Here is a 27822-nt window from a genome sequence, read left to right on the forward strand (position 1 = left end):
CATCAGTAATTATAGCCTAGTACACTTGGAAATCTTATGTAGACTTTATGAGTTTAAATTTCAGGTCATTGTACAGTCTATAGGTGCCTTAAGTTTTGATTCATAGTTCACTGTGCAAGAGGGCATCCACACATTTGCTCTAGTTCTCCCCATATTATCATCAATTTTACCTCCCCCGCCCACCACCACCAGCCCAACACTAATAGCTTCTAACACTCACCTATACACAGGAGGAATTTACAGCAGCCAGTTAGTCTACCATTCGAAATGTGTTTGGGTTGAGGGTGGAAACTGGAGAACCCTGGGAAAAGCCATGAAGTTACAAAATCCACATAGACAAATCCCAAGAACAGGATTGAATCCAGGTCTGTGATGTTGTGACACACAGTTCTACGAGCTACTCCACTGTGATAAGCATCATTATCTAGTGGCAAATCAACTTCAGAAACCATTCATTTTGATAGAATAGGATTTTAAGGTAGTATTTAATTACAAATTAGTCATGAAGAATATTGTGAAATGCCAGCAGTTTCACTTGAATGTTAGTCTTTTTATGAAATCCAAAATTGAGTGCCAATTTCTTACAATTATACCGAGGAGTCTACCCACTGAACCTTGCCAGTTTAGGCCTAGAGCAGGCTCAACCACTCCATTCAATTCATTCAGAATGAAAAGAAAGATGGGTAGGTTTCAGGTGATAATTTTTTTTCAGTGAATTGAGTCTGCTTAATTTGTAAGTATTTGAGTCAGATATTCACAAGCTTATTATTTGACCAATTTATCAGCTGATTTTGGTTGGAGCTGCCAATGTACTTACATTGGAGTGGCTTGTTAAAGCCTTGCTGCATGATCCATTGCATATAGAAGCTGGGCATGGCTCTCCATCCAGACTGCAAGAGGGGAAATAGACCAGTGGCTACAGGTGACTTATTACAGCTAGGGTATGCCAAAACGTTGAGATGTTACTTAACCTGTCTCTAACTCTGAGCAAGAAAGGTCTAAAAATATTATCTATTGTGCAAATAAATTGGCTTTGCTTGCAAAAACATGTGATCAGTGCTGGGTAAACTAAATTACTACATGTATAATCCTAATTTTCAATGCCTTGTCTTAAACAATACTCACATTACAGTCATAAATATAATGGGAATTTTGCTTCCTGGGTGTTACCAAGTTTGGGAATCCTGCAAGAAGACAGAAGTTTTTGGATTCCGGTACATTTATTATCAAGGAACGCGAAGTTATACAAATTTGAGATTTGCTTGCTCGCAGATAACCACAAAGCAAGAAACCCTAAAGAACCCAATTTTTAAAAAAAGATTAAAAATAATAAAAACAATCTTCGATGCGCAAGAGAAAAAAAAAACACAAACCATGCTAACAATTGAAGCAAAGAACAGCGTTCCAAACCAAAATTGAGTCCTCAGATCCGAACCCCAGAGCAGCCTGGAGTAGGCCCAAAGCCTCGCTTAACAGTTCATCATATTAGCAGCCAGGGCCTTCTTCATTGCCTTAGCACCATGGAGATAACCATCACGGAAAATGAGCAAAATTGGCTCTCATCCTAACTGACACCCTACTGTTCAGTCTATCTGGGCCGGCATTTAAATTGACCGAACAACAGAGCAGCAAAAGGCTCCAATGCCCTGGGGGGAGGAGTGGAGATCACAGGGAGGGAGTGAAATCAGTTTTTGCCTCCGATCTGGGCCAGTGTTTTAATTGCCTAAACAGCGAATCATACCTCGCACTAGGACTGTTCTTGACTGGTAATATTTTTGATTGTTTTCCAAGACCAAAATATAGTATTGTATCTCATATCTGTCATAGTTCCAATGCTTATGTTGAGGAATGTCTCCCCTAATACTATATACATTAACTGAGATTACGCAAATATTTTAAGCACTTTAATGTCTTTTCCTACATTTGGAGAATATTTAATATTACATTAATTGTGAATACGAATGACAGCTAAGCCAGAGTAGATGGCTAACAATTTTTTTCTTCAGCTGTTTGGTGAACAAGGTCTATTCTGTCCCATTGTACACCATGTAAGGCCCACCAAGGAACAGCATTTCAACATACAACATCCTGCCATTGCAGAGTGTTCCCTCTTGAGATCATATAACTATATAACAATTACAGCATGGAAACAGGCCATCTCGGCCCTTCTAGTCCGTGCCGAACGCTTACTCTCACCTAGTCCCACTGACCTGCACTCAGCCCATAACCCTCCATTCCTTTCCTGTCCATATACTTATCCTATTTTACTTTAAATGACAATACCGAACCTGCCTCTACCACTTCTACTGGAAGCTCATTCCACACAGCTACCACTCTCTGAGTAAAGAAATTCCCCCTTGTGTTACCTTTAAACTTTTGCCCCCTAACTCTCAACTCATGTCCTCTTGTTTGAATCTCCCCTACTTTCAATGGAAAAAGCCTATCCACGTCAACTCTATCTATCCCCCTCATAATTTTAAATATCTCTATCAAGTCCCCCCTCAACCTTCTATGGTCCAAAGAATAAAGACCTAACTTGTTCAACCTTACTCTGTAACTTAGGTGCTGAAACCCAGGTAACATTCTAGTAAATCTTCTCTGTACTCTCTCTATTTTGTTGACATCTTTCCTATAATTCGGTGACCAGAACTGTACACAATACTCCAAATTTGGCCTTACCAATGCCTTGTACAATTTTAACATTACATCCCAACTCCTATACTCAATGCTCTGATTTATAAAGACCAACATACCAAAAGCTTTCTTCACCACCCTATCCACATGAGATTCCACCTTCAGGGAACTATGCACCATTATCCTCGATCACTCTGTTCTACTGCATTCTTCAATGCCCTACCATTTACCATGTATGTTCTATTTGGATTATTCCTACCAAAATGTAGCACCTCACCCTTATCAGCATTAAACTCCATCTGCCAATGTTCATCCCATTCTTCTAACTGGCCTAAATCTCTCTGCAAACTTTGAAAACCTATTTCATTATCCACAATGCCACCTACCTTAGTATCATCTGCATATTTAGTAATCCAATTTACCACCCCGTCATCCAGATCATTAATGTATATGACAAACAACATTGGACCCAGTACACACCACCGAGGCACACCACTAGTCACTGGCCTCCAACCTGACAAACAGTTATCCATCACTACTCTCTGGCATCTCCCATCCAGCCACTGTTGAATCCATTTTACTACTTCAATATTAATACCTAACGATTGAACCTTCCTAACTAATCTTCCATGCGGAACCTTGTCAAAGGCCTTACTGAAGTCCATATAGACAACATCCACTGCTTTACCCTCATCAACTTTCCTCGTATCTTCAAAAAATTCAATAAGATTTGTCAAACAGGATCTTCCACGCACAAATCCATGTTGACTGTTCCTAATCAGACCCTGTCTATCCAGATAATTATATATACCATCTCTAAGAATACTTTCCATTAATTTATCCACCACTAACGTCAAACTGACAGGCCTATAATTGCTAGGTTTACTCTTAGAACCCTTTTTAAACAATGGAACAACATGAGCAATACACCAATCCTCCAGCACCATCCCCGTTCCTAATGACATTTGAAATATTTCTGTCAGAGCCCCTGCTATTTCTACACTAACCTCCCTCAAGGTCCTAGGGAATATCATGACAGGACCTGGAGATATATCCATTTTTATATTCCTTAAAAGCGCCAGTACTTCCTCTTCTTTAATTGTCATAGTTTCCATAATTTCCCTACTTGTTTCCCTTATCTTACACAATTCAATATCCTTCTCCTTAGTGAATACCGAAGAAAAGAAATAGTTCAAAATCTCCCCCATCTCTTTCGGCTCCACACATAGCTGTCCACTCTGATTCTCTAAGGGACAAATTTTATCCCTCACTATCCTTTTGCTATTAATATAACTGTAGAAACCCTTCGGATTTATTTTCACCTTACTTGCCAAAGCAACCTCGTATCTTAGCTTTTCTAATTTCTTTCTTAAGATTCTTCTTACATTCTTTATATTCCTCGAGCACCTCATTTACTCCATGCTGCCTATATTTATTTATAGGCAGCATAGATCAAGATGGCCTATACCAATGAGATTTAAGAGATTTCAGTAAATGTCTTTCCTCTAATTCTTCAAGGTTTAATAATCATCTGATGTTGATATGAGAGTGAAGATTACAGTGGTTATTGACAATTTTGTCAGATTTATTTCACAATCCAAAGAAAATATTTTATCATTCCCTTTTCCCAGAGCTAGATTGTGTTCTTCAGCATGATACTTTAATAATTCTGTAGCATATCCATGACTGGTAAGTATCTGCCTTGAGCATGTCTCGTCATTTGCATCCTACTAATGTACCACCATGTTTTGTATTCTAGATGCTGTTTCAGTTTTACGGAAAATATCACTTTGGATCAAAAATATATACATAAATTTAAAATATAACATATACTGTCTGTTTAGTACTTTTATAATTTGCTCAGCGATGTATTACTTTCTAATGGTGTCCTTTTTAATTCTGAAGGTTGTCATTATGCGTGATTACCATCATGAAAATGTTGTGGACATGTACAACAGTTATCTGGTTGGAGATGAATTATGGGTTGTTATGGAGTTTCTGGAAGGTGGTGCTTTGACAGACATTGTTACACATACAAGGTTTGCTTTCAAATCTCTTAAATTTTATTTCTCATAACTAATTAATTTTACAATCTTCAATCTATATTAGTTAATTGAAAAAATGTAAAGTTTGAGCTCTATAAAATTAATCTGAATTATTTATTCCATAAAGTATTAAATGAACTTGCCATGGGAGGCTAATAACAGTTCCTATAATGTTGCTTTCATTCATCCATTTACATGAGTAAAATCCACTGAAATTATATATTTGATGGTTATAATTGGCAGAATCAAAACGCTACAATAGTAAAAATTAAAAATGATGGAAATGCTTATGTTTAGAACATACTGTTTTAGCAGTGAAAATACAATGTGAACATGCATCCAGCATTTAACCCTAGTTGGTTTTTTTGAAGATATTTGAATTTGTCTGTTTTTTGAAGACTACTTGCTTTGATGGAGGGGGGAGGTATGAGGTTTTGAAATGGCCTGTGTTAGTGAATATAAAGTATTTTGTTGAATGTAGATTAGTTACCAGCAATATTGTTTATTATTCTTAGAATCTAAATAAATCCCTCTCCAGATAGTTAATCAGAACAATCCAGTAAAGTTCCTGAGGTCAGAGGTCTTTTGGATGAGATGCCAAACCAAGTAATTGATTATTCTCTTCGTAATGTGAAAGATTCCTAGGCTCAGTTTTGAAGGGATTCGGTGCTTTGTGATCTGGTCAAAATTTAATCAACAGTTTTAAAAAGAATTGATGCTTTTTGTGGTATTGTGCAGACTAGTTGTGGTACTTTCTGCATTATAACAGCAACTGCACTTCAGAATTTGTCAGCTGATAGTGCCTTGTGTCATGTCAGGGCTTAAAAGGCATCATATAAACACAAGTCTATCTAGGTATTGATAGAAAGATTCTATATATTATGCATTTTGAGCATTGGCTTTACTCAAAATCTGCTGTGCTAGCATGGTACTGGACAGAATACATGATAAAAACACTTTATATGGTAATGTCAAAAGGGTTGTTAGAGAACCATCTATCACAGAAGTAGGTCTTTTGGGCCATCAAGTCTGTGTCAAACATCAAGCTTCCGTTTGCACTAATTCAATTTTACAGTAATCTCATTTTATTCTTTCATGTTCCAATCAACTCCCTCCCTTCAGATACCACCATTTAGGAGCAATTTACAGTGGCCATTAACCTACCAGCTTTGTCTTAAAGTGAGGAAACTGGAGCACTTGAAGAAAACCTTCATGGTCACAGTGAGAACATGCACACTGCACACATACAGCCCCAGGGATCAGGATTGTGCCCAGGTGGCTGGAGTTGTGAGGTGGCTGTTTTGCTAGCTGCACCACTCTGCTGTTCCATAATTATTTATGATGCATAGGACAAGAGTGCTAGATTAAGCCTGTGACCTGGAATCTCAATCTCTGGTTTGCCCACATTTATGCCTAACAGTATTGCTGTCCAGTTGGTAACTGGGCATCATGTAGTGAATTATGAAGACTGTGTCCCAGGAAGATTTCCAAAATAGATGCATCAAAACTTGGTCAAATGTAAAATCTGTAAATCACATATTTGGGAGATATATAAAAGCAACGAACAAACCTTTTTTTAAAAAAAAAGTCAAGCTAAAACATTTAATTAACAACCCTAAACCAATCTCAATTAAGCCAATGCTAAGTAAATAGTTGCTCCTTTCTCTGTTGCTATTTTTGGGTGACTTTGAATCAGGTTGGCCTGCAGATATTGAATACTGAGCTGAACTGATTATGGACTCTTCAATTTTGTGTTCTGTGTTTTCGTTTGCACTTTCTTATTGCCATTTGTGCAATTTGTTGTTTTTTTTTTGCACGTGGGGGCAGGGGTTGATGTTCTTGCAGTTGCATGGTTTATTTTTTTTGCTCATGGGGGTTGATGTTTTTGTTTCCATTTGTGCAGTTTGCCTTTTGTACAGCAGGGTGGGTGTTGATATTTTTGTTGACATTTGCACAATTTGTTTCTTTGCACACGTGCATTGATGTTCTTCTTGCGGTTTGCGCGAAAAGTTTCTATGGGGTATAGCAGGGTTGATGTTTTTCTTTTAATTGTTTTCTTTGTTTCCTGGCTGTCTGTGGAGAGGACGAATGTCAGGGTTGTATACTACATACGTACTTTGATAATAAATATACTTCGAATCCAATGAATCCTTTGACCTTCCCCTTACTTCTCAAACTGCAAGTATATAATTATTATTGAAATCAAGAGGGCATTGAATAGTGATCTTAGTATAATGCTGAAGATCACCAAAAGCAAGACCTATCAAGTGTCTGCCTGACAGAGAGCTAGCAGATTGCGCTTTCCAAATATGCTAATAAATCCCTGAATCCCACTTTTTTCAGCAAATGTGAAAAATTACAGGACTTGCAATTGTTTAAACATCCTAGTGATTTTGACTGAAACTATTGGCAAGCCTCAGCATAATGCTGCTTTTATATTATTACATTGATGTCAACCCAGTTTTGGCTCACTTACAGACTTGTGTGTCATTTGAGTCTCTAAAGTGGTGTAACTGAATAGGAGTGTCATTATCTAAGGTGATACTTGTTTCCAAGCAGATCATTGTCCAAACAAAATAACTGTTGAAATGTATTCAAGTCTGAGGAACACAATTCCATTATTGTAGAATTACTCCCTTTGCTGTATTACAGAATTACAAATAAAAATCTGTAATGGGACAGAACATGACAGACAGGACACATAGTTGTGTAAGAGGTTTATGAAGCTTTCTTACTGCAGAAGTCTCATGGAAGCAACCATAAGCTTCCACGATATTGCTTTGAACAGAATTTTACTGTAGCTTCTTACTACAGTTGTATTATCCCTTGTCATTCCTACAGTAGTTTCATTCCTGTAGTTAGGAGAACTATTGTATGTCATTTATGAGGATTCCAGAGCCACTGTGGCAACTGTCTGAGTTTCCATTACAACACTTTGCCATTCAATTGAATCTACTTTGGCCCCATGGCATCATCTTGTCATTCCATCCAAGCTCTAATAACTGCTGTGATTGCTGCAACCCTATTGCGATAGATTGCACAAGTCACTGAATGGAATTGGTTCCACACTTAAGCCTTGAATAAAGGCAAAGGAAGACAACACCAAATCTGATTTATAAGTTTTCAGAAAGTTAGAATTTTACACAAATCATTTGTTATCTTCTGATTCATGCTTCTAATCTAATCTCTTAAGATTTCATATGGAGATGACCTCCAAGCTAATAGCTGCAAAAATGGTTCCTCCATGAGAAGAAAGTAGCTAACCCTCTTCACTCAAGGGTGGAGCTAGGTGCAGGCACATGGGGAGCGGTGAAGTTGAATTTGCTGTAGGGAGACAGGATGGGTTGCAGTGCTAAAGCTAGAAATGATAGGGTGCATCATTGAAGGATATATGTGATAAAGCCATAGGGAGTTTTAGAATTAAGATATACTTGGGATCAGCAAAAAATGTGCTTAAGCAAGGAAGCTGGAGAGAATACATACATCGGGTAATATGTCCCTGCTGTGTCCCTAACCATGGTAATCTCCACATCTGATCACTGCCAGGACCGCTCTTCAAAGAAAGTGACTTCATGGATTCAAGCCTTACCCTTCCAGTTAAGTCCTGCTGCTGCCTGGTGTTCTATCCTTGTGCAGGAAAAGCAACATAAGTGATTATGTATAATTATATGTTATAAACCACTTGGTTAAAGAACTGTGTTTGAGTTATCAGTGATGCCTATGAAGGATAAAAGAGTTAAGAGTCGTTTAAATATTGGTCTACAGTTAAATGGTAGTTGAATTACATAATGATGTGATGTTGATTGGTGGAACAATTAGTATGCAGAGTGCTACAGGATTTAGACCCTGGCTACTTGATTCATGCCAGACAGGATCTGAATATAAGTGATGGTTCAGATTGAAGCAGATCTATATTGTAGTAAAATTTTGCAGTAGGATCAGTTCGGGATTATTGGTTTGGTATATTTGTATTTTATCCAAATATCTCTGGGTCTTCGAAGATTGGAGTCTCCTCATGAAGTTACCACTAATCTGTGTTAACTGGAAGGAAGCTATTCCTCTGGAGCAGTCAGATTATTCTGATAGGTTTCGTTTATGCCAGCAAGGCATGTGTTATCTGGAATACATTACAGAGCTCAGAACCTTCATTCATTGCAGAGGTTTGAGTTTAGATACTGCTCAACAATTTAGTCAAAGGATTCTGGGAGATAATTTATCATTTTCAAAGCTAATTTATTGTAAAATGGTACTTGATTTTATCAGCTAGTAAATAATGGATTTAGTCATCTCATCTCAGTTAAAGGATTTTGCTGCTACAGCTTGCTGATAATCATTGCTTTGAGAGGTATCAAATCTCAGCAAGCATTTACTTATGTTTCTTAGAAATTTGAGGTTTTTTTGGTTCATATGGTGGAAGGGAACAATTTAAATGTATAGAAGTGTTTGTTGAAGAGTTAACAAAATATGAAAGCAGAGTAAATTACTTTTTCTAGTAGGTTCATTGTACTTTCAGCAGTGATATATAATTTTGGAATGTCTTTCACAAAGTATTTGTCCAACAACAAAGGTAAATCATTACTTGGAGTTATCTTTTTGGCAAGGCTCCAGTAAATCTTTCTATTGGACATCAAGAGTAAAGTATGATAGTAGTTTAAGAAAGCAAACCAGAAAAATAATTTATGTACACTTGCCAATGTTTTATACCTCCCTTTTATACTTTAAGATTATAATAAATATATATGCCTTTTTTTGTCTTTGCAATGTTTTCTTTATTTCACCCATTCATCTCACTTTCCATCTATACTGGGTTTTACAAACAGATGGTCTCTTCGACCATATGGCTGACTGAGGCTACACACACAACCATTTCCCAGTAGGTTAACAAATCTTTTTTGCATTACATGCCAAGCACAATGGTTGTGATTGTCATAATGATTTATGCTATAATTATAAATCCTAATGATCAGCATTTCTTTGCAGTGGATGTACAATGTAAATGATGTAGATCCTTCTGATCTTGCCCTGAACAAATTTTTTAATCCTAACTTATTTTAATTTATTCTGTACCATATTTTATCATGTGCAATATTTGTATAAATGTTTTGAAATTTTAAACCTCACACTAAAAGATAGTAGAGCCACCTGCTGAAATGTTTGAGTGTTACTAGCAGTGAAAAGAAATCTGAACCAACAGCAGAAATTCTCAGCGGGCCATTTGATGTGGAATTAATAAAATAATTGAAGGAGAGATGGCCATAAATTTTGACCCATGTCGAAGTTCCAATTTCATTAATCAACCTTGGTAAAAATGAGTGGTTAGAGAAGTTACTCAATGTAAGAATAAGTGCAGTTAGCAAAGAAAAGTGGTAGTGGTAGTTGATCCCCTGCTCAAGCAAGTATTGAAGTGCACTGAGACTATGCTGATGTGAAATGAGGGTAGATGGATTTGTCCCTGTGGTGATGAACCAGCTGTCATCAGAAAATTAGAAACTGTCAAATTGTTCAGTACATTAGGGAATGGAATCAAGGTAAGAGATAATATGTCTTTAAGGCAAGTGCAGACTGAATTCATTGGTCCAGCAGTAGCACGTAGGCAAGATATAGAAGCAGACTGGTAGGGTTGGATGACTGAGGCTAGAGACTGTGGAGGGAAGAATTCTTCAGGAAATTAAGTCAAGGACTGCTTTCCAACATGTGTATTTCTCTTTTCCAGGTTCTTCCTAATTATCTGGTTTAATTTTGTCAAATCTTTGTTGAGCTGTTGGATATGGCTTGATATTAATGATTTTACACCATCTGATTGATGGAAGATTTATAATAGGTTGACAGTTACATCAGATTTTAAACAAGTAAAATGGTGTTGAACAATGAGAATGTTTGTTTAGAAAGTCTCACCACTTCCTCAACCAACTCACAACCCACTTTTTCCCTCATCACACTTGGTCACTTGTGTTGTGCACATTTCCCCAGATAAAAGGCAAACAAATAGTCTTTGCAAAGGAAATGCCAGTGAAATGCGTTTTAAACTCTGCAAATGATCTTGAAATCTGATTAACCTCTCTCAATCACTTGGATAATGACTTAAAGTTTATTTATGTTGGCGAGTTGCAGGTAGAATCTGTCCTTTCACATGCATATGTGGTGCAGAATTTAAGACTCTTAAAACCCATTTTGTTGTGATTTATACACTTGTTGGGGTGATGGTTATAACTACTGGGTGATAAATGGAAGCACTGGGTGTGGATATAAGTACTGGATGATGGGTGGAAGTCTGGGTGATGGATAGGTGTGAGGTCTGGGCGATGGGTAGAGGTGAGGTCTGGGCGATGGATAGGTGTGAGGTCTGGGCGATGGATAGATGTGAGGTCTGGGCGATGGGTGTGAGGTCTGGGCCATGGATGTGGGGTCTGGGCAATGGGTGTGAGGTCTGGGCAATGGGTGTGAGGTCTGGGTGATGGGTGTAAAGTTTGGTTTGTGGATAGGTGTGAGCACTGGGCAATGGATCTAAGTACTGGGTGATTGAACATTTATTCATTTGTTAAACATTTGAATGTCTGGACCTTCTGGATATAATGTAAGCCAAACTCCTGAGCCTCAAACAATATCTGCTAACTCCCTGTACTGAAGTACCCTACCCATTTCTGAGTGAGACTGCTGATCATTGCGAAACTATAAGGTGTTTTCAGGTGTCTTGGTTCTTTCCTAGCTTTCCCATCACTGAGCCCTTATCAAAGTAGAAATGGATCCTCAACCATCTTTAGGTTCTAAAGATCAAAAACCTTATTCAGTATGTGGCCTGGGTTTTTTTTTCCAGTTGAATCTGGAGAGATTTTGAAATAACTTATCAAAGTGTTCAGATTGATAGTGGCAGAAGAAAAGAGAAAACAGCAAAGGGTTGGGAGAGAGGTAAGAGTTTTTTTGTTTTGTAAGAGAATCCAATAATATGTCTATGACATTGATAATGACAACTTCAGCAAATGAGCTGGATTAAAAAGCCTATTATTGACATGAGAGAAAATAATGTTTATTTATTTTATCCAATTGCAGAATGAATGAAGAGCAAATAGCAACTGTTTGCTTGTCTGTTTTGAAAGCTCTAGCATATCTTCATTCTCAGGGAGTTATCCATCGGGATATAAAGAGTGACTCTATACTTCTCACCAGTGATGGAAGGGTAAGCAATATTTTTCCTTCTCATAATGCTGATCTGTAATTTTATATCTTAAATGGACACTGATAAAATTAACAAATGAGAAAATCTGCAGATTCTAGAAATCTGAGCAACATACACAAAATGCTGGAGGAACTCAGCAGGCTGGACAGCATCTATGGAAAAGAGTAAACAGTTGACATTATGAGCCGAGACCCTTCATCAGGACTGATAAAATTAATATTATTTTGTATCTTTCATAAGCTGCAAAAAAAATATTATTTTTCTCTCAATAGTTGTAGTTCAGCCTGACTGAAATTTTCAGGAAATGGGAATGAAAAATCTTCTTTTTCTTAAACATAGTAAAGTGATTCAACTATTTACTTCTATCTTTTTAGATTAAATTGTCAGATTTTGGCTTTTGTGCTCAAGTGTCAAAAGAGGTTCCTAGGAGGAAGTCACTAGTTGGGACACCATACTGGATGGCACCAGAGGTCATTTCTAGATTACCATATGGAACTGAAGTAAGGATGAGATTGCACAGCAGATTTCCAACCAAAGTGCATGTGGTTTCTCTCTGTGTTATAAACTTGTAGTCGAATATCATTCAGTTCTTTGAATCTACTTGCATGCGGAATCAAACATGGTGAATTATTAAATCCTAAATTCCATCCTAACTACTGTAGCAATACTTCATCATTGGTGTATTAGATTATGATTACATATTTTGACGAATGAAATTAAATTGTCATCTTTTAGGTAGACATATGGTCTCTTGGTGTCATGGTAATAGAAATGGTGGATGGGGAGCCACCATACTTTAATGAACCACCACTTCAGGCCATGAGGAGAATACGAGACAATCTTCCTCCAAGGTTAAAAGATATCCACAAGGTAGAATTTTTATGTTTTTTTCTTTCAAAAGATTTTATAGAATTTACCTTCTTGATGAGTAGGAATCACTTTAAGTCACAGCAGTGTTTGAACAGTAAGGATGAGTGCAAAACACACTTATGGCTTGGATTTTAAGTCACTGGTATTTCAACTTTCAAATGTCATTTCCATCTATTGGAATCCTACAAATAGAGAAATGATTGAAAAGGAACCAACTGTGCTTTTTGAAAACTTACTTGGAAGTCTGTTGGGAGAATTGCAGTTTGAGGTTACATCTTCTCTCTTCTATTTGAAGAAAATTGTTTGGAAATTATGAAGGATTGCTGCTGGAAAGGTCTTTGTTTTAGCATAGAGCAAAATGAAATGAAAAGGCTATTGAAGACACTGTTCTGCCACTTGGTCCCTGAATTTTGTACTGCAGTGGATCGTGGCAGTATTTTTCCCTCTTCTACCTCTACCTGGCTTTTACATGATTCTTCCTTATCAAATGGTAACTCTTCCTTATGCCCTGCCTTTGCAGAATCTTTTCTGTATGTCCAAATAGTAAAATATGCAGAATACTATAATGATGTGATAGACTGAAAGTATATCTGGCCATCCTACAGTCCAAACGCTTTAGCTTCAATGATAGTTCATGTAGTCAGTTCTATGATACTAATTACACTCAATCCAGAAATAGCTAATGTACTACCTTTATTTCAGGATGACAAGCATCAAAGTGTCAAAACTCTGTTACCTCAGTACAGAGTTCTAATTAGATTCCACATACATATGGTGTTCTGTTCATTAAAGGAGTTGCATTGCTAATCCACCAAATGATATTCAGGACAGACTTTGCTTATACTCCCACTGATATAATGTATGAAGTGATGGTCTGTTAAGGTGACTATTTAGGAAGAAAGAGTGAACCTATTTCATTTAATAGGGGGTTCATTGAAAGGGAGCTCAATTTTAAAATTACAACATGGCCATTCACCAGTGATTTTAGAAGACATGTTTCCACACAAAGGACAGTAGTATATGAAATGTTCTGCTCCAAAAAGAAAATGGTGAGGCTCAGTTGAATAATCTCAAAACGGATCATCTTTAGGTAATGATATTAGGGGTTGTAGACCTAAGTTAGATGGGCTGATGCCCAGATTAGCCATGATCTAATTGAATGGCAGAACAAATTTTAAAATCTACTGATGTCCCTGTTAATGCAGTAGGTTATCATCAGTTATATTTCAAGGTGTAATCCTTGTCTCCATATTGCTTACTTCTTGCATTCCTGGTAAGATTAGATCAAAGGAATGTAAATAGTGCAGAATTATATATTGCCCCAATAGTCAGAGCCTAGCCTAAAAATGTGTAAATTGTAAACTGGTGAAGTACCTATTGAAATTTGCATTGCTACTTTAATTTTATCTGGGGGAGGGAGGGAGAGAGAGAGAGAGAGAGAGAGAGTGTGTGTGTTTGTGTGTGTGTGTGTGTGTGTGTGTGTGTGTTTATGTTTTCACCACCTTTTCTTAATTTCAAATAACTTAACCAATAATTATTTCCTTACCAAATGGAGGAAGACTTGGAACAGTTCAATGGATGTTCCAAGTGATGAACAATTGTGCTTGTACAATAAAATAATACATTTGAATTACATGGTACAGAACACCTGTCATTATTTCAGTCAGTAAACAATGTCACAAGTGATGTCTCTAATATTTGACAATAAATATGCACATTTTGCTGTAAGTTATACAATTAGAAGCATCTATTTATTGGAATTATGTGAAATATAATTAAAAATCAAAGAAACAGGGTAATTCACTAACATGGAATTTGTGCACCCCTCATGTGATATTCCTGCCCTTCCACAGGCAATTTATTTTAAAAATTAATTGTGTATATTGTTAAATATTTCTGAATTTCACATTTTGGGATCTTTTGTTTAATGTTTGTTTCTCCTGATATGCTTTAGGCTTCATCAGTGCTGCGAGGATTCTTGGACTTGATGTTAGTGAGGGATCCTTTACAAAGAGCATCTGCACAGGAATTATTAAAACATCCATTCCTCAAGTTTGCTGGACCCCCATCCTGTATTGTACCTCTTATGAGACAATATAGATATCGTTGAATGAAGTGGATTTAAGGATGTCTTAGCACAGTATTTGAATAAAAATTACGCAATTGATAGCCATCAGGAAATGTGAATGAAGAATATTAAAAGATGTGACGCCAAAACAGATTATGTTCTCTCTTGAAGTCTGTGGCTGGGCAAAAATACCACAAAGCAAAATAAAAGCAATTTATAAAATCTGTTGTATACCAGCTCCCTGAGCCACTATTTTCCTATTTCAGAGTTACAGTGCTGGAGTATAAGGGTAATTGTGAGAAATCTCCTTTATGATATGGCTGAACTGACTTTGAGTACTATCTTTTTGAACATATTTTCCTTGGAAAGTCAGTTTACCTTTCACCATGTGCCAGGATTGATGTTCACATCAGGATATAATGCTCTGACTGTGTAACAGATTATAGCACATTCAGGACTCTTTGAGAGAATTTTGCTCAGTAAAATGTGTGGAATTTGTATTTCTCTAAAATTGTGACTCTTTCTTTGGTAAGCACTTTTCTTCCACACTGGCTGTGCAATGTGTTCTAATTGGATTTGTATCTTACTGACATTTCTGATAAACTAACAGTATTTTGTGGTGAAGTAACTGTTGTAATAGCAAACAGTATTGAGAGGAATTTTTTTTCAGGGATATTAACTTGATGTGGGCGGGTGGGTTAGAAAGGGAAAATGCTTTGAGTTGCAGAGATTAACAAACTTGTTCAATACAGGTTTACCAAAACAGATTGTTTCTGACTTGAGGCACTCTAATGAATCTGTTCAATTTGATAAATTAAGTTTTGTTTAATCACATGTTACTTAATGATTTTTTAAAAATATTTTTGCGGCTTTCTACTTGTCAGTGAATGTTTATAGCATTAATCTAAATGTGATGTTTGTTGAGCGTGATTGCATGTTTTAACAGTCATGCAAAGTTTGATGGAAAATTAGTAAGCCTTAGTGCAGTCTGGCGTGAAACTTGTGTGTTACAGAGGAAATAAATAATGCTGGTTATTTATTAAAAAGAAATGTCTTTATTTTTGAAGTTTAATGGTTGCAAAACACGACTTTCAAAAATTAATGTATAAAATGATGTCACTTATAATTCATCGAACATGTGATCAAGTGCTAAATATTGGTTCCGATTTTGCAATTAAAAGAATATCAGTATGGAAACTGGAAAAAAACTTAATCATTTCAGTGCACTTAAAGTTTAACAAAGGTATTCTGGAACTGTTGTCAGTGATACAGCAATCCTCCACAGATTTTGCTGATTTGCACACTTCTTCACATGGTCAGGGGAAATCAGAGAATGGACAAAATTCTAGATACATTGGATCAGCTTTACTGTAAATAACTTAAAAATGGTGCTTTTGGTGTAAATAAATTGTAGGTATAAGTAAAATGTAAGAGCATATTAAATCTTCATTATTTATTAACTATCATTGAAACTTTAATAATGTTTTGAAGTATAATTAAGTTCCCTTTGACAAAAATGTCAATATAAAATAGATCTGATCTCATTGTCTTACACCAGTGGTGTACATGGACCTGCATACCTATTCTCCAGTTCCTTTCTCTAATTGCATCCCTGTAGTTTAATGGTTTAAATTATTTAGGTACTTTTACTTATCATTTTAGTTTAAAAATATGAACTAATTTAATTGTTATCTTTAATCATAATTAACCTTCATGTCAGCAACACTTAAAGACTATTAAATTAGTCTCTAAAGTTCAATAGCCAGCAAATCTGGGGTGCAAAGCTGTTTTTCTCATTGTCAAAAGCTTTCAGAACTGTGTGGGGTTCTCACTGTGCCACTGGACACTCTGCAGCTATCCAGACCACTTTTGGACTTGCAAATTAGGCCCTTTGAATCAGAACCAAGTAAGTATAGGCAGAGGGATTCATGAACAGTGATTGAAGATGGGGGCACCAGATCAATAAAATCTCACCCAATAGATATTAAAATTTATGTTTTGCCAGGGTTTGTTTACAATATTTCAACTTCCTCCTTATGAAAAAGATCATTTTTATTTTTCAGTTAGTAAAATGTTTAAAATATCACTGAAAATGTGGCTTTTTCTCCATTTGGTTTGATGTCTGTATTATTTCCATGAGATTAATTATTCATCCAGTTGATAATATCACAGATGATGAATGCCAAAGAGTTCCCTAAAGTGACGCCTGACAACCATTATCAAAATAGAAGGCAGGCAGTGTTCCAGCGACCACAAGTACTTTTTTTTCTGGTCACAGGTGAGTACTACTGTTTTGCTACTAACTACAAAGGACAGAACATTGTTTTGTAGGCAGTATTATCTTCATTTTCATGGAAAACTTATGCAGTTGGGAAAGTAAACAGTAAAGTTGGCGTATTGTCATGATCTGAGTAATTATACTTTTGAGTTTTTGAATAATTTTAAATGCACCATTTATACAATATGAATATTATCTGTGTGATTCAATTTTGTGTGGTTTACTTATTTTAATATTTATCTTCTCTTGAACACCATGATCATAGAAACATTCCTTAATCGAGTCCAGCAAGTTCAAAACAATGGCTGTAAACTGGGGTTTGAAAGCATTTTGCATTTCTGAAGGGTGGCAATGTTGAAATGTTGGAGAATATAACGACTGTTTGTGTTGCTGTTAATTACAAGAAAATAGTGATCCTTATTTCTAGTGAAAAAACAGTTACATTTTGTCCTCCGTGTATATTCTGATTACTTACAGGAAAATGTTTCTCAAAATGTATTTTAATACGTTAGTACATTTTCAAACAGATAAATGCCTATTTCTTACAAAATTCATTACATTGTTCTAGGCCCTATGGAATACGTTCCATATTCCATATAACTTGCAACTTCTCTCTTCTATTATCTCCCCTCACCCAAATCTCTCTTCACCAAGCTGAGGAAAAAATGTCAGGCAAATATTGCTCCTTGTTCTGGTAAATGCTACTAATTCCATAACTAATACTTTAAATAGTGTTTTCAGGTTTGGCTTTGCAATTCCTTACTGGTACCTCAATTTCCTTTGGCAATTTAATCTGGGTGTTCTGTCCAGCTGGATAATACATCTTTTGAGATTATACATATTTCAAAAGAGTAAAATGGATTAAAAAAAGTGTATCTGTAACTATATGAAAGAGTATTGAGGATAATCACAGGGATCTGAGGATGAGACTGGAGAATATGATAGAGAATAAGGAAATAGCCATTTATTACACCAGTATTTTTCTGATTGTCAGATTTAACAGAGCAAACGTGATAATAAGAGTGAGGAAATAATTAAGATCAGTAAGTAAAATATATAAACTAAATTGGAACTAAAGGCTAACACATACCCTGGAAATGATGGGCTGCACTTTGGGATGCTAGAGGATGTAATTGATGCATTTGGTTCTGGATTCCTTAGATTCTAAGCTCAAGGGAATTGAACAAAGGATTTCAAAGCCTCAGGTTATTAATAAAAAAAAGATAGTATTTTCTTCGACTGAAGAACATATGGTGAGAGTATTCTACTCCAGGAAGTATCCGTCATTGATTGCCAAGAAGATTTTGAAATACCGTAATTGTAAATTTGATAGAGACAATTCTCTTCTGAATCATCCTGTGATCCATTATACACACACACACACACTCACTCACACACACACACATTCACTCACACACACACACACATTCACTCACACACACACACATTCACTCACACACACTCACACATACACACACTCACACACACACACACACACACTCTCACTCTGTTAATGATTACACCATATATTATTGACTTTTTACTCAGAGTGAAATGAGTAATAAAAATAATGTATTAGTCATTAGTATTGTGACAAACGTGCTCACACACACTGATTTTCTTTTGTTAATACGATCTTTCTCCTGCATAACAAATCACAATTTAAAATATAAATATGTGCTTTCAGATTTAAAATAACTTTCACTGATCTTATATGTACATATACATTATCTGTTAAGACAGATAATTGTAGTCTAAATGACAGATTCCCACATAAAGGCAACACAGCCAGCAAGACAATGATTGAAATAAAAACAACAGTTAAAGTACATTTGACACTTTAAAGTATGGAGAAAAAGAATTTAGGTTAATATAATTCTTTTCATGACCCCACAGTGCTTCAAATCTCTTTCCATATAATGCTGTAATGTAGGAGATGCAGCAAATGTGTCTAGCCTAAATTTTGAAACCAATGTGATACTGACAAAAAGATCTGCTTTATTGAACTTGATTGAAGGATAAAATTTGACCAGTATAATCAGGAGTGGCTCCTTTTTTCCTCTTTTAAGTATTGTTATGTCCATTTGAGAGTGAAATAATAATAGTTTCATTGTTCCATGCCCACTCAACACTGCGGTAAAATATCAGTCTGGATTTTTCAACTAGCTAGAGTGAATTCACAACCTGCAGCCATGTTTTTTTAAAAGAGGTTAATATCTCAAAAATGTGCATTAATTGTATCCTTCAATTGTGTTCATTACAAGTTGGGTATAAAAGTGCAAATCTATCTATATGAATAAATCTGTGACATAGATTCCTTCTGATGTAGCAATAAAGCAATGTAGAACTCAAACTCTTTCAATCTTCTTAGTCATCAAGTTTGTAACTGTCTAGCTTATTACTTTAATCCATAAGACCACAAGACATAAGAGCAGAATTGGCCATTTAGCCCATTGAGTAACTTCCACTATTCCATTGTGGCTGATATATTAAACCTCTTAAACCCATTCTCCTGTCTTCTCCCTGTAATGCTTGACACCCTTACTAATCAAGAACCTATCAATCTCTGCATTAAATATACCCAATGACTTGGCCTCCACAGTCATCTGGCAAAGAACTCTATATATTCTCAATTCTCTGGCAAAAGAGTTTCCTTCTAATCTCTGTTCTAAAGGGACCTCCTTCTGTTCTGAGACTGATCGCTCTACTCATCGACTCCCCTACTATAGGAAGCATCCATTCCATGCCTGCTCTACCTAGGCCCTTTTGTTAATTGTACAACAAAATTATAAAGAAACTGATAAATTTGAATTTTTGTTTCCTGACACCCCTGAAGGTCAGAAGATTGTTTTGTATTTTTTATTCGCAAACATTTCATTCTAATTGAATTAAGTGTTTTAGCTTTCTTTTACAAGTGTGGATTAATTAATGCCATATTATAGGAAATAACAGATATATAGCTAGGAGGCAATAATCAGCACTACGTCACAAACAAAAATTATACAAGCAGAAGCATTGTAAAGGAAGAACTGCACAAACTGTTCAACTGTGGTAAGCTGGTCCAACTCCAGTGAGAGAATGCCAGAAAACAATCAGCAAATTAAACAAGAATTTCACTGTCAAATGCCATCTTATTTGAAAATTTCATCTCATCATAAAAATCAAAGGGCAGAATCACAATACTGGTTTGTATGCATTGCTATATTGGATTTAACTCTAAGTTTTAGAGTAATTTCCCAACAAAATTATGCACTTGTCCTGTTGTTAAATGGATTATACCATGAGTGTTGCTTGAGAAATATTATCCTAAATAAATGTATTTGGAATAATATTTTTATAGTTAATACTCAGCCCCTCTAGCCCCCCACTTGATGATAACAAATATATCCCTTTTGCAGGGTAGATTTACTGAATTTCAGATATTCCCCTATACTATTGATAGGATCAAAAACATTCTTCAGAATCAAATACCTTTTTAAAAAATATATTTAAGCGGGGATATATTTGTTCAGAGGTGATTCAAAGAAGGTTCACTGGGTTGATGTCTGGGATGAAGGAATTGATTTATGAGGAAATGATGAGTAATGCAGAATCATTCTCACTAAATTGGAAAAGAATGGGAGGAAATTTTATTGAAACATCTGATTCTGAGAATTCACCTTCCCACATGGAGGAATCCAAAACTAGGAGACATTGTTTCAGAATAAGGGATTAAGGATAGTTTCTGACCGTTGTTATGAGACTTCCGAATAGATACTTTGTCAATTGAAAATAAACTACTGATCTCTGCATCTACCTTGTCATGGGCCTTGCATCTCATTTGTCTACCTGCACTGCACTTATTCTGCATTCTGGTACTGCTTTTCCTCTTGTGCTAACCTGATGTTTGGAATGATCTATTTGTATGGTAAATCAAGCTTTTCATTGTATGTCAGTAGGTATCAATAATAAACCACTTAGCAATTGTTCACTTAAAGGAGTGATGGGGGTGGGGGTGGTATTTCTCACGAGGATTGTGAATCTTTGAAATCTCCACTCTAGAAAGTTTGAGCCCTAGACCTTTAATATACTCAAGGGTGAAATAGATGCATTTTGGTCTGCAGATGGTTAAGGCATCTAATAGGAAAGTCACTGAGAGTAATTTCTGATCTTAATTGAAAGTTGGAACAAGCTTCGAGGATTGCGCCTCTCTAAGTCCTAGTTTTACTGAAACATAAGAAAAAGTTGGTAGAACACAAACATCCGCAATTTTGATACTGAGATGGAGGAAAATACTGAATTAGGTGGGGAAGTCGAACTGTTTCTCGCAGTTGTTGCACTTAGTTAAACGGAATCCAAATTAAGGAGAGCTTTGTTCAACAAAGAATATCAGTTCAACTGAGAGAATATCAGTTCAACGTTTGTAGAACGTGTTGACGGATTGATTCACGGCTCACACTGGGGATTTGTTCTGCATAATTCCCTTAGATACATGAACACAAAATGACGTCTTCAGTCCCTTCAACTAACGTACACTTAAGGGAAACCTGGCCGCGCAATTCATAACACGATGTCCTAGTCTTTTGGTCCTCAACAATATCTCACGAATGCTTGGAATAAATGTAGATATTCATCAAAGCTTAAAGCTCGAGCAAACTGCTTCCTAAATTGGAAAAAGCAAAATTACTCCGTGAAGCCAAGAAGCCGTGTGTATCAAAGTTAAATCAAACGGTTTTAGTTCATTTCAAGAGCAGACTTGCGTTCAAGATCATAAAACTGAACTAGTTTTTTTTTCTCTCTTATGTTTTCTTATGGTTTTGTCTGAAAGAGTAATGATAAGATATGCAAGTACCAAAATATTAAATTATCGTTCGATGTAGGAATGCTTGGGCCATCTACGTTGTTAAGCAAATAGCGTGTGAATGAATGTGGCCGTTTCTAAACAATTGGAGCAATGAGAGGTTCCTTACACTAGTTAGTACTACTTACACTAAAATTAGATTACTAATCTTGCGTTACTTTTAATGGTTTTGTTGATATTTTGCATTTGTTATGTACTGTGATGGGGTTGCTGGGGATTCTGGCTCTGAAGCAGATACTGTGCTATCACTAAAGAAGCGCGCCTGAATATATACAGTAAGATGCCGCGCGTTTATTTGCATGTTCGCGTTCCCCGGAAGTTTGAAAAAAGTATTCTCTGAAATAATTCTTTGTTGCTTAACATTACTGTGCAGCAGCTGCCGTGCTATTCGCTGGGAGGTTCGGTTCAATTCGATCGGACCTCTTTACATGTGTTTGTACTCGGATCTGTCTCTGGGTATTTGAATTTGGCTGGTAGCCGTAAGTTTATGGTGAATATGATAAACCGACAAAATCACCACGATGACGAGGCCCAGTGTCAGCCCCAGTATAAGGGGGAGAGTCTCCTCTAACTGTTCCTGTTGGTCCACAACACAGGCAGAGGCTGTAAGTAAAATGAGATAAATTATTAAACGCAGAATCCGAAAACCTGAAGGGATCTGTCTTTTAAATTGCAGCAGCTATGTTTATATGTAAATGTTTAATATATTTTCAATGTGCTTTAAAATGCTATAGACATGACTGAACACATTCCCTTTTCTGTATAATATACGTTACTTTCTCCCAAATCGGATACTGGCAGCTAAGAATATTTGAAAGAAAAGGGGGTTTTAAAAGGATTACAAAAGGCTTGTGGATTAAAAAGTCTTTACCTTCGCTGAATATGAAGTCCCGCTTGAGACCGAAAGGCTGGATATGAATTTGAGATAGGAGAACGGCAACGACTTTCTGGTGATCACTGGAGATGAGGGAAATTGTTTCCTGGGCCTCGCACTTGTATGATTTAGCAAGCGGAGTCACGAACAGAGAAAGGTGTCGTGAAGTGGCTGAGTGCTTCCCAGCTACAGGGGGGAAAGGGGACAAATTCTTGCTGATACTGTATTAGAAGAATATCATTGATTACAGCGGCAGAGAGAATGCGATGACCAGATATTAAATAGCCTAATGTTGGCTAAGTGATACAATACCTACAAAATTTGTAGCTACAAACCCAGTCTTGACGAAAGGTCTCGACGCGAAACGTAGACTTTTTTTCAACCACAGATGCTGTCTCGCCTGCTGAGTTCCTCCAGCATTGTGTGTGTTCTACCTCAAATTCAAGCCGTTTACAAATTAAACGCACTTGTATGTCTGTGTAATAATTCATCCATGCTCGGTAGTTAACTAGCATGCGTTTACAATTAAGCGGGTAAAGGGTGATATTATCCTTGTAATGTGTGTACTAATGCAATAATGTGGTAATGCATGGCATTCTTTGTCGTTTTTAATCAGTCCAACGTTTTATTTCTAGGCGGATGTAACACCGGTTTGTGTAATTGATAATCTGTACCCCAAATGTTATCAATACCCCAGTTTTGAACGTTTCTAAAAAGGCACATCTTTTCGTACTCGATATATTATGCTGCGTTATTTTTCTTCTACTGTTATTCCGATTTTTTTTTGTACCACGGTGGCTATTTTCACATACCTACTCAGAAATGGGAGTGAATTTCATTGGCTAGATAACAGTGACAGGAGACTTTTGACAGGCATTACAAGAACTAACCCCCAAAACATATATACTGCACCAGACTTCCTGTTAGTGGTGAACGAAAACTGTCACCGCTTGGTAGGAATTAATCCTGACACTAAACATGATAAAGCATAAACTTCAATCGTCCCACCAGCTCTAACAAAAATGTACTAATCCTTAGTGTTCCTGTCATTTAATTGCAAGCAGCGTGCGAATAACAATCTAATGAAACAACTTACGGTTGACTGCATCTTTAAAGTGGCTGGATTCAGATAAATCATAAACGAACTGAATCTTACTGACTTTCCAGAAGTGTTCTTGCCTTGTGGATATATTGCGGGTCTCCTATAAGAAGTTTATGGACAACTATCATTATTACATATACAACTTTCTTTAAAATAAAATCACAGTAGAGGATTTTAAATGAGAGGAATGGCAAAGCAAAACTCGCTTGTCGACTTTGACGCAGGATTATGAATCTTCGCGTGTTTTCTAATATTTACCAGCTTGTTTAGGTTTGTGGCACGTACAAATATTAACGGACAGTGATTACCGTATGAGTTACAAGATCCTGGAATCCTCAGCTACTCAGAAAATTGATTTTCTTTCTATAAACCGTATTATTGTTTGCATGAACTTTGGCTGTAATTCACGGACATTTTTTGTACCTGCACAAAGTGGAGTTTAAAACTGTATGTGCCGTCAGCCCAGGAAATCTGCAGTTCGGATTCGTTGCTCCCACATCTTCCTCTAACTTCTGCACTTCGTGGAATTGAAATATCAGCTTGTTCTGTAATGAGCTAAGACCAAATGAAAGGTCAAACGTTTACATTATAGGGCATTGTGTGTCTAACAAGTATTTGAGAGGTGGAATGTCATGATGAACTAGGCCAATTGAATCAATTAAGTGTTTTAAAAAGCGGTTATCATAAAATCATAGCTTCAATGCACATTGTTTTTCAATGTAAGTGATTAATTCGTTTCCTCATGCTTTTGTCAACTAGGAAATGATCAAAGAGATCTGGGTAGGTATGTTGCCTTACATCTACATAGTTACTGGCCCGTGCATCGTAGGCGACAATAAATTTTGCTGCAAACTCCGCCATCAGACACGTTGTTCCATTTTCCCGAACCACAAAAATATCTTTATAGGGATCAGTGGAAAGACCCGAAAGATTCTCGGTCTCCTGTTCCGCACCGACCCCCTGAAGGATATCTGCGAAAGTGACAAAATGTCTCTCATTTCTCCAAAGGCTTGACAAAACATTTTGATATTTAGACACAATTTGCTCCATAATTATGCAAAAAATTAGAAGTGATTCTGTAAAAAATATATAGGGAACAGCCCTGATTGTCAGTGATTGCATTAGTACAATCACAGTCAACCTATCTTGTCCTAAGTATTAATAATTTGTTATTCTGCAAAACAGTTTGTTGAAGGGCTTGGAGTATTTGCCTTTTGCAAAAGGGAGATCGAAGCAACTACAGGCTAAACACTGCAAGAGCGTGGATAGACGAACTGCATTTTAATATCACAAGCAGGACAGTCCAGTTTCGTGGACTCTTTTGGTATATGGGTACTTAACATCTATTGATACTGGGTCCTGACATAACCAAGTTTCTGCCCCAAATTTTTCAGACATTCATCTCGTTTACAGATATTTTTCTCGTAGGTTGCCCTCCACCTAGTGTCCGAGAAGTCCACTGGATTTGTCTCTTTGAGGATGATCAAATGATCACTACAAACCGAACAAAATACAAATAAGCCAAGTTATCTCGTATAAGGTAGACGTTATTAGGGGCAAACGTTTAATATTAATCCGGAAAATACGTTTCAGTACCTAAGAGGTTAATGTACATGAAATGCTCATCTGGAAGATTTTGATACGGCAAATATCCCATTTCAATGGCAAAAGCCTTAAATAGTGCTTTGAATATTCTGACGAAGGATTCTTTCACATGCATTATAATTGTTGAAAATGTTCTTGACATCTCTAGGTTTTATGCCGCATGCCTGTGTGTGTACTTACTGAGAAGGAAGGCTAGTACATGGAGTGCTGGGGTGAAGTGATGCTTCCTGCTTGTTTCCATGCTGTGCTGAAGCTCCGGCGGTGTCCGGTGGTCCGCAGTGCTGAGTGAGCCTTATCCCGGAGCGAACGACTTCGCTAATACCTGGTCAGAAAATGAAACGGCTAAGATTCGCACTGGACCTGCGATCAGGCGTTCGTTCGGTCGAGTGGTGTCCCAGTGCCGGAAATGTGCTTTGTGCCGGACGAGTGTCGAATGATTTTGAAATACGCAGAGCAGTGCTGAGGAATTCCAGAGTGGATTCTTTGGTGCAGTGTGACTATCAGAGAGCAGCGCCCCAGCTCCGTGGCAAAGGGTTTCGTGGGAGCGCGTACTTTATCGCTCCGGGCTCTGCGGCGGAGCTTGAAGTGTTTTTTTTTAAATCTAAGCGACGCTCCAAGACTTTGCAATAGAACTGGGGGTCTGGGTTTCGTGGGTGTGTTGCGCTCCAAAGTCTCTCCTGTGAACTGTGCGCAGAGCAATGCTCGGGGTGCCCCAGTGGTGTGGGCTCTGCGGCGGAGTTGCGGTCGGGGCTCTTCAATGGTGCTCTGAACAGGGTTCCGTGGAGGAGCTGCGGCTAGGGTTTCCTAATGGTGCTCTGAACACGGACGGCTCAGTGGTGAAGGCGTGTTCTTTGAGCATTACCTCTTGGAGCGAGCTAAACTGCGCCAACGCATAGCCCAAGGGTCGCGGCTGTCTGAATCGTCAACAAGCCCACACACTCGTGCAGTTTTAACATAAGGAAAGGTCTGAGTTTCAGCTGCACACAATTTGGAAGGGATTATTTCTAAATGGCACGGATTTATACCACGCGAATTGCACAGTTCCCGATTTTCGGTTTTCGCTAAATTTTCCAAACGCGCATGAATAATGGTAAAAATATCCTAAATATTGCCATGGAATTAATCATAAACAGCTCCAGAATAGTGTAATATGCCTTGAACTTGAGCATGTTTTGTTTCATCTCTCAGCAGCCGCTAACATTTCACTGCATGATTTTGTATAATTCCCCATTTCTAACACACTGGCAGCGAGCGTATCAATCGGCAACCCTCCCATTAAGCAAACTCCACCAATTCACGCCGCAGTACTAATTGGACAGTTTTCTTCTATCCTCTATCAAATAATTTATAAAATACATTCTTTCAAAATGGATTTAGTAAAATAACTGTCAATCTTTTTATGCAAGATTACTTTGAGAGTTTGAGCAATATTGTCACCTGAAAATATTTAAATATATCATTAAGATGCATTTATACAATTTAAGACCATACAAAAGAAAAGGCCCTTCGGTCTATGTTATCTGTGCCGAACATGATGCCAATTTAAATTAAATTTCCTGTGCCTGCACATGATCCATATCGCTCTATTCCTTGCATGTTTATGGATCTAACTGTCTCTTAAAGGCTTTTATATTTGTTTCTATCATTACCCATGCAGCCCCTTCTAGGCTCTAACACTCAGTTTTTTAAAAAAAGACTTACCGCGCATGTCTCCTTTAAACTTCCCCCTCTCACCTTCAATGCAAGTCGTTTAGTATTTGACATTTCTACTCGAGAAAAAAAATCCTGACTGTCTAGAAATATAGAAAACCTGCAGCACAATACAGGCCCTTCGGCCCACAATGCTGTGCCGAACATGTCCTTACCTTAGAAATTACCTAGGGTTACCCATGGCCCGCTATTTTTCTAAGCTCCATGTACCTATCCAGAAGTCTCTTTAAGACCCTATCGTATCCGCCTCCACAATCGTAGTCGGCAGCCCATTCCACACACTCGCCACTCTCTGCGTTAAAATTTTTTTCCCTGACATCTCCTCTGTACCGACTTCCAAGCACCTTAAAACTGTGCCCTCTTGTGTTAGCCATTTCAGCCCTGGGAGAAAGCCTCTGACTACCACACGATCAATGCTTCTCATCATCTTATATACCTCTATCAGGTCACCTCTCAACCTCTTCCTCTCCAAGGAGAAAAGGCCAAGTTCACTCAATCTATTTTCATAAGGCATGCTCCCCAATCCAGGCAACATCCCTGTAAATCTCCTCTGCACCCTTTCTATAGTTTCCACAGCTTTCTTGTCCTGAGTGGAGAACTGAGCACAGTGCTCCAAGTGGGT

The 27822-nt window shown here is 37.3% G+C and overlaps 2 protein-coding genes across 9 annotated transcripts in view; one reads left to right on the forward strand and one right to left on the reverse strand.

Annotated features, from left to right (window-relative positions):
* The window catches only part of LOC140730612 (serine/threonine-protein kinase PAK 5-like), a 225643-nt gene extending 209707 nt beyond the window's left edge, over positions 1-15936 (forward strand). For 5 of the 6 annotated variants that reach the window (XM_073051301.1, XM_073051305.1, XM_073051302.1 and 2 more), the window contains 5 exons: positions 4540-4673; positions 11727-11853; positions 12228-12353; positions 12589-12723; positions 14678-15936. In XM_073051301.1, coding sequence (XP_072907402.1) covers positions 4540-4673; positions 11727-11853; positions 12228-12353; positions 12589-12723; positions 14678-14833 — 678 coding nt within the window. In that variant the 3' untranslated portion in view covers positions 14834-15936. The remainder of the gene's footprint in view (positions 1-4539; positions 4674-11726; positions 11854-12227; positions 12354-12588; positions 12724-14677) is intronic. The other variant, XM_073051306.1, reaches the window with a different exon arrangement.
* Positions 15937-18596: 2660 nt separating this feature from the next.
* lamp5 (lysosomal associated membrane protein family member 5) lies at positions 18597-27488 on the reverse strand. Of its 3 annotated transcripts, none has more exons than XM_073051308.1 (7): positions 27356-27488; positions 25671-25812; positions 24684-24856; positions 24309-24440; positions 23880-23985; positions 22781-22969; positions 18597-22512 (listed from the first exon to the last, which is right to left on the reverse strand). In XM_073051308.1, the coding sequence occupies exons 2-7, from the start codon at positions 25729-25731 to the stop codon at positions 22334-22336; spliced, it is 840 nt and encodes a 279-aa protein (XP_072907409.1). In that variant the 5' UTR covers positions 25732-25812; positions 27356-27488; the 3' UTR covers positions 18597-22333. The 3 variants fall into 3 exon arrangements, with proteins under 3 accessions (XP_072907409.1, XP_072907411.1, XP_072907408.1); XM_073051310.1 differs by lacking the exon at positions 27356-27488 and adding an exon at positions 27192-27206; XM_073051307.1 differs by lacking the exon at positions 27356-27488 and having other exon boundaries at positions 25671-26405.
* Positions 27489-27822: the final 334 nt, after the last annotated feature.

Source organism: Hemitrygon akajei, chromosome 7 (genome assembly GCF_048418815.1).
Source record: "Hemitrygon akajei chromosome 7, sHemAka1.3, whole genome shotgun sequence".
Classification (NCBI taxonomy): domain Eukaryota; kingdom Metazoa; phylum Chordata; class Chondrichthyes; order Myliobatiformes; family Dasyatidae; genus Hemitrygon; species Hemitrygon akajei.